Source organism: Pteropus vampyrus, unplaced genomic scaffold, assembly GCF_000151845.1.
Source record: "Pteropus vampyrus isolate Shadow unplaced genomic scaffold, Pvam_2.0 Scaffold89, whole genome shotgun sequence".
NCBI lineage: Eukaryota > Metazoa > Chordata > Mammalia > Chiroptera > Pteropodidae > Pteropus > Pteropus vampyrus.
The window spans coordinates 3,324,841-3,336,209 of NW_011888870.1; the positions used below are offsets into that span (position 1 = coordinate 3,324,841).

The 11,369-nt window shown below is 38.1% G+C and overlaps 1 protein-coding gene across 5 annotated transcripts in view; it reads left to right on the plus strand.

Annotated features, from left to right (window-relative positions):
- SORCS1 (sortilin related VPS10 domain containing receptor 1) overlaps positions 1-11,369 on the plus strand; it is a 482,842-nt gene that overhangs the window by 346,185 nt on the left and 125,288 nt on the right. For all 5 annotated transcript variants that reach the window (XM_011363774.2, XM_011363773.1, XM_011363770.1 and 2 more), the window contains exon 7: positions 10,685-10,803. In XM_011363774.2, the coding sequence (XP_011362076.1) occupies positions 10,685-10,803 (119 nt within the window). The remainder of the gene's footprint in view (positions 1-10,684; positions 10,804-11,369) is intronic.

Sequence of the window (11,369 nt, forward strand, 5' to 3'; positions counted from 1 at the left end):
CCATATACATGTATATATGTATACATATACATATATATGTGTATATATATGCATACATTCTTCTCTTGGTCAATTTGTGTGTGTGTGTGTGTGTGTGTGTGTGTGTGTGTGTGTGTGTGTGTGTGTTTGTGATTTGGGAGAAAAAGAATATAACTTTTATCACAGGACAAGTACACATGAATGTATAGTTCTGTATATTTATGCTCATCTATAAACACCATCTTGTAAGAGAACCTGCAGTACCACGTAAAGCCTTTATTGATTCTCAAAAAGAAAGGCCTACCTGGTGACTTGAATGTTTCTGTACTGGAGATGATCCATGCCAGCACAGACAGAGGACAGAGCACAGTTACTGGTCTCAGTGTCTATTTGCATGAGTAAGTAACCTTGTAACAACTTGCCCAAGGACTAATCTCTTTCACTGGGTAAAAACAGCCCTGGCCCTTTAACCAAGTGTGAAAATAACTACTCAAAAACTCTTCCCAAAATGAAACTCAAACGAGCATTTCATAAGCTGAAATAAAAGGAAACTCACAGCTTACATAATAATCATCCCACTAATTCTGATCTTGTGTGAGAACTGGACACCTCATTTCTACTTCTCATTTTCTAGCCCTCCAATGTAGTTTTTAAATGGAACAGCATATATTACAATACCCAAATAGGTTGAGCACTGCTGGAATACTGTGGGGAGGTGATAGAGACCTCAGTTCTCACCAGTCCTCAGAATATTAGCAATGGAGTTATTTCAAGTTTTTACTATAAGCATTTATTACTTTTACACCAACAAGAGTAGCAATGACAGTACTGAATAAGCAGTACTCAGGTGTATCCAGTGAAAAGAAAAATCCACTTTCTGATTTTTGTTCTCATCCCAAAAGGGATTTTTTATATACTTATATATTTTTCCAAAAATTATTTGGTCATATGTTATAAAACTGTTATGTCAAATCCAGCGTTAGTGAGTACAATAGCAAGTTAAAAACCTTTCCATATTAGCACATATAAATTTAGCCACTTCATGGCTAATCACGACATAGAACCCCATTATACAGTCAACTATAATTTAGTTAATTTCTATCTTATTAATAGATATATAGATGTCTGGCTATTTCAAACAGTGTTGACACATACGTGTATCCACATATTACTTATTTGGTTAGTAAGCATTCAAATTTGTACAAGTAGCAAGCATTGTTGAAAGAGAAATTACTGAAACCCTGGGTCCAAGAGTATATATATTTAAAACTTTTGTAGATGCTTTCACATTGCCCTCTGAAATAGTTGTATCAATATGCTCTTTCAATATGAAAATATCTGTGTTTTTAAGCCCTCAGTCACCTAGGATGTTATGAAAGATTTTTTTAAACATAACCCAACTGTTGAGCAAAAAACATGGCATATTCTTATTGTTTTAATTTGCATCTATTTAATGAGGAGTGAGTTTAAGAATTTTTATTTCTTTCTCTTGGCCATTTGTATGTCCTCTACAGTAAACCTTCCAAAGATATTAAATCTCTTTAATGGCCTAGAAAAGATCGACACTTCGACATTTATTATCAAAGCTGCCACCACCACTCCAGCCAGCGACCCATCACTAGCACACCAACTGGCATTATTAAACCCCACATTTCATAGCCTTCATTTATATTCTTTCTCAATCAGTTAATTTATTAATAGTTTCTAGGGGAGAGGTTAGAGGTTTCCATTTCTGCTCAGCTTCAGAATCTGATAGCTTCCCACCACTCCCCAACACACTGGACGAATGCATTCTCACCTCTCTCCTTCTATCCCTACATCAAGCATTAAAGATGAATTAGTACAGCAACACTTAGCACTTTGCTTTTCTTTCTAACAGTGTCACGTTGACTCTGTTTTTCATACTGCAGGAGTCTCTTGATCTCAACAACTAGGGATTTTAACTTGGCCTCTCGGATTTAGTAGCCTAAAGATAGCCCTGCAAACCCACCAGAAAAGCATGAAATAAGATAACACAGGCCTCCACACACAGCAATGGAGAACCTGACATTGACAGTGCAGTCGCAGGCTCAGCTGGGCAGCTTTCAAATTCAGTTCTTTGTTCCCACTCTGTGCTCCTTCCTCTGCATCCTGTGTGTCCATCCATCCCGAGGATGAGAAGACAGAGGTGCACAAGACAAACTTGTCATCCCTGGACCTTAACTCTAGGACAGAGGTCTGGGTTTCCGTTGGGTCCTCAGGATCCCCAGGACTCAGCAGCACTGGTCCACATGATATGTAGATATATGACAATGTCCACATGTTTGGAAAACTCCTAATGCTTCAGACTCCTGCTTAAAAAAAGAAAAAAAAAAAAAAGCATTGTAAAGATTGTAGCACTTACTCATACATCTCCCTTTGTCCTGTATGATCTCAGGCAACAATGATGCTAGTATCATACATTATATTCCTATTATTTTCCTGGTGCTGCTGCAAGAAATACTTTTCAGCTGCACTACATACACTAACTCTTGAAAGTGGGCCCTATTGTTATTTTCCTCATTGTAACTATGAGAAAAACGCAGCCTACAGTGATTGAATGTTTTACCATTGCTTCAGGGCTGGAATTTGAAGCCAGCTCTGGCTCACTCCAGACCTATTATTCATTCATTCACCAAATACTGCTAGACACGTATGCTATGGCAGGTACTCTTTTAGTCATCAATGAGACAGTAGGGGACTTGGTGAAGGCCCCGCTCTGCTGTCATAGAGTTTACCTTCTGTTTATCGGGGCCAGATTATAAACAAATGCATAATGTCAGGTGGTGATAAATTCTAGAAAGAAAAACAAAGCAGAGTAGGGAGATATAGATAGTGATTAAGGAGGAGGGGCTGTCAAGGAAGGAATCTCTGATAAGGTAGCATTTAATATTTGAGCCAAGTCCTTATGCAAGTAAGGGAGAGAGCTGGATGTCCACCTGGTGGAAAAGCATTCCAGACAGATGGAACAGCAGAAGCGAAGGATATGGCGTGTGGGGATGCTTGGCATGGTTGGAGTATTACGGACAGGCCAGATGGCTGGAATATAGAGGGGCAGGCAAATGTATCATCTGTGTTTGTTTATTCCACTATGGATGGCAGGGATTGAGCCTTATCGATCTTTGTGGAACAACTACAGCAGTCTAAGTACGATATTCGGTATTTAGGGCAATAAAAATAGAAAGTTATGGAATGAATTGAAACTACCCACGTCTCCGAGGAAGTTCTTTGTACGGACTCTTTGTCCTGGAATCAATCATATAACACGTGAACACATCTAAGTAAATATTCTACAAGCCGCACCTCCCCCCCACCAAAAAAAAACCCTGAAAAAGAAATTCTGTGTATTTTCTCTCCCACGCACTATATTTTTTTCATTCCTTCCTCCCTCTCTCCTTTCCATTTTTATTCATGCTTTCCTCCCTTCTTTCTTTTCTATGGTTGTTCTTCTCTCTTTCCCTCTGTCTTTGTCTTTCTAACCCCCTTTTTTCGTAGACTCAATTTGCAAAGTTACTGGAACAAATGCACTTCTCAGTTTTTTACAGGTAGGTGTGATCTCATGGATAAGCTTGTATTTTCTCAATTAAAACTAGATTTCTATTGTGGCTTTCTCACAGCACAGACAGATAGGATTTCATCCAACTTATCTTCCCTTCTTTCTCTCATGCCTCTGTTCGCTTGCCCAGTGCTCCTTTCTGGAATGGTGACTCATCTTTGTCATTGTCTTGAGTGGCCTTCTAGGCTTCTCTCAGCAACTCCATGAAGGCTTCCATGGAGTTTCCACCCTCACCCCCACACAAGTAATTGTCCCCTCTGTGAGTTAGAGTTAATAGTGACATTATCTCTATCTTCAAAAGTACTACAGGCCCTGGGGGCACGAAAGGTCTACAATTCCATGTGATGCAAAGTGAAATAAATTCAGAGTCACAGGTGAAGTCTTGGCACAGAGTAGACCTTTTGTGGAAAGGTATAAAGGTTGCTCACTTATGGACCCTCAGCACCTGCACCTCTCCTGGGATGAACTCACCACATTGCATCAGAATTGGTGAATGACTTTTCTTTCTATTAAATTTTATGCCCTTTTATTCTCTCTTAGGTTCCCAATTCTAGCCCTGTGCTTGGTAAAAAATTTATGAGCCCAGAACTTTCTCAGTAGTAATCATGGCCTCCTGAATGTCCAAAAGCTAACAATAAAGATAATATTTAGAAAGTTATACTAGACAAAAATCAAAAGATTTCATAGAAGAAAGCAGAGTGCCAAAGGAGAATATTTGATCTAAGTTTATAATTTTCACAGAAATTTCTTATCTTCTGCATAGTCTTTCAGGTGCCAAGGCTAGAGTCTCACTTTTGAAGATCTCATTTTCTAACTGGTACATGCCACAGAGGGTTCTAAACAAATAATAGAGCAATAGAAATAACAAAAGGAAGATTATAGGCTTTAATAACTGAAAGTTAATGGGGATGGGGAAGTTTGAAAGTGCTCATGCTTACCTGCATAATTTACGGTTTTAAAATTAACCTTTTGCAATATTAAGACATATTAAAGGATTTGGTGCTAAGTAAATATTTGTTGAATGATTGAATCAATGGATGGAGTCCTGGTTATCTGTGATATATGTTTTTTTTGCCCTGTATGTTTTTTTGCCCTGTTTTTTCACTAGCATAGGACTTATACAAATCTCATCCCTAAGTCTGGAGTTCTTCACCTGTGAAAAGTACTTTTCTCAATTTTTTTTCAAATTTAAGAAAGAAAAAGCGTATGATCCATTTAGCACAGTTTCTGACCAAAGGAGAGGTGCTTTGGTTATTTTGGAGGTTAATGCTGCTGCCATCAGTGGAGACATGCTGGGAAGGGAGAGGTCTTCCTGAGCCTCAGGAAAAACTCCACAGAAGAAATCTGAGGAAGTATTTGCACAGGGCAACAGGAAAGGAAAAGGCAGTTCAAACGAAGGGAATTCTCAATGAACATCGGGTCTCAGCCAGGAATGAGCGTGCTGTTTACACGTAGCAGAAGTCCCGAAGACACAGACCTGCCAGCCGCAGGACAGACCTTTGTTTGTTCAGGCAGATGTGGGAGGAAACAGGTTCCAAAGGATAAAGAATGGTAACGATCTGTCAGTTCTTCAAGTAATAGTCTGATTTTTAACGTCCTTTTTTAGTTCTAAAATTCTAATAGCCTTCATTATATAGAGAAAAAGTCTGAAGCCTAGATTGGTAAATGGCCTTCTCAGAGTTACACAGAATGTTGGAGATAGAGCAAGCACCTAGGGCATCACTCCAACAGGAAAGGGTACTTGCAAAACAATATGGTTGTGAGCTGGCTGGCCCTGTGCACTGGGTGCAAAGGTGACTTACACATCCTCCTCATATTCCTGGTTATGTTTCAGTTCTGCCCCAACCACTACCTCACACTGCCTGCACAGAATATTTGTTATCTATTGATTATGCAAGGAGAATAATTTTCATGGTGTTTTGAAAAATTACTTAAAAAAAAAAAAACAAAAAAACTTTAATCCAAACCAAACATTGAGTATAGAAATAATGTCTCAGGTAGAAATGTCCGTAGTATACTTTACGGTATACTACAATGAGACACAATGAGCAGCCCTGGTGATCAAGGAGGGAGGACTTTAATGACAACTAGAGCCACCATTATTTGAACACGGTCCAGCCAGGCACTAGACTGAACACATTTCACGACTGAGGTCTTCAGTCATCACTGCTGCTGGCAAGATGGCTCTCCTTTTTTCTCGCTTTACAGATCAGAGTTTAAAGAGGTCAGGTGAGGGCTTGAGTTTACCAAGCAAGCAGGCCAGGGTCTTGCAGTTAAACCCTCGTTCCTCTGCTCAAATCCTGGCCTTTTAAAGGCAGCTTCCTTTCTCTAGATCATCACAGGTTGGGGAGGATGGAGAGTCCATTATTCCAAGCGGCAGCTGTTGCAGAAGAGTGAGAATGCTTGCAAAGAGAGCACAGTGCCCTCATTACCTATGGCAAGGAAAACATCTGTGTGGGAAAAGTAATGAAATTAATTCTAACATCTAACAGTTGCATATATTAATTGACATTAATTAATGCCAAATTACAAGATGCTTCCTATGGAATCGCATCATACGCTCACCAGAAATGAATATGGAAAGAGTTCATCATACTTAATGCTGTTACAGCAAGCCCTGAGGGGAATGAGTGATTGGTCCCTCCTTATGAAGCGCAGCCAATTTCTTTCTGTTGCCATGAGGAAGAGAAAGGGAACAAACCAGGAGCACTTTACCAAGGGCAGGCAGCTCAAAACTGATCATTTCCTTTCCACTTGAAATTTCACTTTGAACCACTCTGAGCAAGAAATGCTTTCCAGATTTCTTCCTGGGGTCTTTCTTGGTAATTCTCAGCCCAAGGACAGGCTCATGTGGCATGGGAGTGGAAGTAGATAGGACAAGCAGAGGAATTTGAGAGGATTTTCTAATTGTCGTGAGATGGATCTCCCAAGCCCACCTCCACCCCATACCCAACTCAATTAAGAGGTACTGACCAGAGATTTGCACACAGATTGTCTGCCTTTCTCACATCACTGCCTCTGTACTATTGTTGACATCTCATGTATCTCGTATATATCTTGTATTCACTTTTTCTGTGCAAACATACATATACAGATATCTATATATATCCCTGACACAAAATTGAGTCCATATGTACATATTTTGGTAGCCTACTTTTAAAAAACTCTTTATTTTGGAATAATTTTAAATAAATGGAAATTTTAAATAAATGGAAAATAAATGGAAAATATACAAAATAAATGTATATTGCCAAGACACTACAGCTTTACTCAGCTTCCTCTTATGTTAGCACCTCATACAACCGTGGTGCATTTTTCAAAATTAAAAAATTGACATTGATACAACATTATTAATTGGTAACCTATCTTTATAATATAAAACATATTAAGCATTTCTGTAAATTGTCATGTATTCCTTAGGAGCAGGATTTTAATAGCAAACTGTGCATGTTCCACTGTTTATTTAGTTATTCCTCTATTGTTGGCCATTTTGTTTTCTCTTATTTTTTAAAATTATAAACAACACTCTGATGAGCATTGAAGTAGCTAAATCTTTGCATAGATCATTGATTATTTTCTCAAGTAGAATTCTTAGAAATGAAATTGAGTTCAGAAGATGTTTTTAAAGGATATTGATTCATATTGCAAAATTACCCCACAAAAAATATAAATGTTGCAGAGTTTTTCTGTTTGTTTGTTTTGTATCTGAGTGTATCCACTGATGCTTAGATGGAAGCCAAAATATACTAATCGATGGACCCCAAACTTGCTAGGATTTTTCGTGCAACATAGTATAGTGGAAATAAACCAGACTTGGAGTCAGGCCAACCAGGTTTGAAACCCCATACTGCCATTTCTATAACTACCATCTCCTTGAGCTTTATTCTCTTTATCTACAAAAATCAATTGATATATTTTACTTTATAGTGTTGTGAATATAAAATGTATTAAATAAATGTGAACATACTTCAGACTACCAAGCACATAGATGATCAACAAATGTTAGTTTTCCTGTGTTTTTAAATTGACCCCAAATCTCTCATATTTATAATTTCTTTATAATTGTTATAAATATTAAAAGTTTATTTTTATATTTTCCATATTATGCTTGTTCAGGGGCTTTTGAAGAGGATGTTGAGGTCTTAAAAAAGAAACTCAGACCCCATTGCAAATAAAACAAGCACTGTGTATCCGTTAAGAAGCCTTCATTAGGTGGCAGTCTTAGAAATTCTAATTGGAAGTTGAATTTGTAATTTGAATCCCAAGAGTTTTTAATCAAGAAACTTTTGATTCAGTTTGGTTAATCATTGTTTTTTATTAATTATCTCACATAACGAGAAGCACAGGGAAAGGGCAGCTGTAAGCTCAGTATAATCAGGAGCTCGATGATGTCATTAGAGAAGAGATCCTTCCTATCTTTTTGTCATACTTGTTATGTAAGCTTAACTGTAAGAATGGCTCCTTTGTGTGACAGGAAGATTAGAGCAGTTCTAAGCATCACGTTGGGACACAGTGTTGAACAGAAGCAGAATAAGGTATTCCATATCTCCTGTACCTTCCTGCAACCCCTTAAAAGAGCTCCCTCACTTCTCATTTATTACAACTGGGTTTAAATGCCCTTGCCTAAACCAACCAATGGCAAGGAAATAAGAAGACCTTGGGTGGGTGTAGACCCAATAAGGTCGATCCTCGCATTCAGGAACTTCTGAGTTACATGGAGGAAAGATGGGCCAATGGGTACAGTATTGGCCTTTCAACAAAGAGGTCTGGAGGTCTAGGTATTGGACAGGTCACCAACAGTACGTGATACAGAAATATAACTGGAGTACCAAATTCAGTTTAAGCAGTTTTCTTAAGCACGTGCTATGTCCCCCAGACTGATCTAATCATTATGAAAGAACAAAGGAAAACAGGAATGTTAACAGTATTGATAATAACAACTGACATTTATACAAGTTAGAGTTTCAGAATATTTAGCCTATATGTTATTGATTTCATTTAATTCTTAGAACTAAACTGTAAGATGGTCGACCTTGGCATCTTGATTCAATGAATGAAGGTGGCAAGAATAAGGAAGACTAAGATTTCCTTTGAACTATGCAGTTAGTAAGTGACAGCACCAGAACTTATGCCCAAGTCTCATACTCACCAGTCTTCATTGTTTCTATGACCCCAATCTACCTTCTGAAAAACAGAAGCCAACTGAGTTGTACAAGTGTCTGATGGACTATGAAGTTGCAAGGTAAAGGTTTTGTGTGCTATAAAGAGGACCATTCTGAGAAAAGTTAAGTCCTAGAAGTTGTCTATAAGGAGAAAGATCTTGAGTTATGCATTCAGGAACTTCTGAGTTACATGGAGGAAAGATGGGCCAAATTGTATAAGAATTGTATAAAATTGTATAAGAATGTCTGAAAAAAAAAAAGATAGGGAAGTGTGAGTAGAAAGTTTTCCTTTAGTTTATCATTGACATGTTTTTCAGCTGATCGAGATGGGCAAAGTACTTGTATCCTCATTTGTCATCCCTACACACATCAGCTAGATGGAAGAAGGTTGCGGATAAAGCCTTCCTCCTTCATTCACCTGAGAGCTTATCAGCAGCTACATCAGCCATTGGTCAGATGGAGCAAACATGCATACCCCTCCCCTAGTGACTCTCCTGGTAGAATGCAGGGATACACACGTTCCTTAAGTAAAAGTGGTCTTGGAAATTTCCTTAAGAGGAATTAGTGAATCCTTATATCTAACTCTACATGCTATTGCCTATCCCCATTTCATGTAAATAATTATCTCCTGATTTTTTCATTTGGAAGAGAAGATTTCTGCATACATCTCTGATGTCCTAAAATCAGACCTACCATCCATGAAGCATCAAAAAAGTAAAATAACTTCCCTTTGCATTCAAAAAGATACATTCCAGTAAAGAGGCATGTTCCGATGAATATTTATTTATTGCCTCCTATGTTCCAAGAACAGTGTTAGAACATAGGGGTACAGCAGTGAACAACAAAATCTTCATGGAGATTATATTCTAATGGGGGGAGAGGGTGAGAAAGAAATAATGAACAAGGTAATTTTATATAAATTAACTTGAAGGTGAATCATTCCATGAAGGGAATTTACAGGATGGTGTATGGTAGAAAGTAATCATGAAAGATCCTCAAAAGTAACAATGAGCGGAAATCTAAAACCTTCTTTCAGAACAACCTGAGCAGAAGCATTTTAGGCAGAGGAAACACAAATGAAAAGTTTCTAAAGAGGTAGAAAGTTTGGCTAAGTCTCTGAACATCAAGTAGGCCAGATTAGAAGAATCACAGGGAGGGAAGAAGAAATTAGCAAGAGGGGAGGTTAGAGCAGCGGAGAGTAGAGGGTTTGAATTTATTCTAAATGCAAGGAGGGAAAAGGATTTTAAGTAAGGAAGTGACATCTGAAGAGTAGAGAGGCCAGAATAATTGTGGTTGAAAAACAAGGATAACCTCCTTAATACACTATACTTCCAGCAACAGAGTTCAGATTTATTTAAGAATTATTATTATAAGTTCATCTTCTATTATACAGTCTCTAGTGAAAATCCAGGTCTTAGTTTGTTTACTCATTTCTGAAATGAAAACAAGGTTTTTGACTCAGGAATCCCCTCTCTATTGTTACACTTCTAATTAATGGAAGAAACCTTTATCTTGACATAGAACCTTATTATTTATAACAACAGCATTTCTAGCATGAAATGATTGATGATTGCATATGTGTGTGTGTTTTCCCTATTGGTCAATCAAAAGTCAAAGTGCAAACGTGAAGGCTATCGAGAAAAAATAACACTGAAAGTACAACTATTATTGCCAGTTTTTGAAAATATTTTCATGTGGGTTTAGAAGAGAAAAAAATGAATTAACAAGAATTTAGTATTCTAGGATGGCAGGAGTTGGTAGAGGCACTGGGAGATAGTGGTGATGGTGTTGATAGCAAGTGAGTAAAATAATAATTATAATTTTAACATAATAATGATTACAGTAATGTAGTTAACAAAGAATGTGAGGTTTATTTAAAGACTTGAAATAGCAAGGGTAATAGAAAATGTCCACTCTGACTCTAATAACATTGTGTGTATTTCTCCACATCCCTAATTTTTCCCCCCAGATTCGCAGTACCTAACTTGCCGAATGCAGAACTGCACAGAGGCCAACAGAAATAAACCTTTTCCAGGCTACATTGACCCAGATTCTTTGATTGTCCAGGATGATTATGTGTTTGTTCAGGTATGAAAGATCCACTTCTCTTGATTGTCTCAAAGGCATTTTCCCATTTCTGTCCCTAATGCAGCTCCATTTGCTGCTTCCTCTCCCTTAAGAGAGAGAGAGAAAACACACACACACACACACACACACATACACATTATTTTTTGCAACAAAAGAAATATTACCAAATGTAGAAGCTTATATATTAGCAGACTATCAATGAGTTCCTCTGGGCAGTGTCTGGAGGACCTTATCAACAGGGCATCACGGCTTCACGAAGGCACGCCGATCAGAGTACTAAGATTGTTTCCAGATGATGCACAGTTCCATTCCTCCACCTCGTTTGCATCCCTAAGAAACTCCTCTCTGTCATCGGGTGGACTTAGCAGATATGCCAGTCTCTTCCTCTCAGGAGGATGGTCAGCCAGTCAGCCTCTTCCATGATATCCACCTTAAAAATAGAGAAGCAGGTACAAACAGGAAGCTTTGGGGTAGCTGAAGGTTGTGGCAGGGAAAAGGTGGTGAGTAATCAGCCATTATTGTCATGCACTGACTGTGATTAAGATAAAGAGAGTTTAGAGGAGATA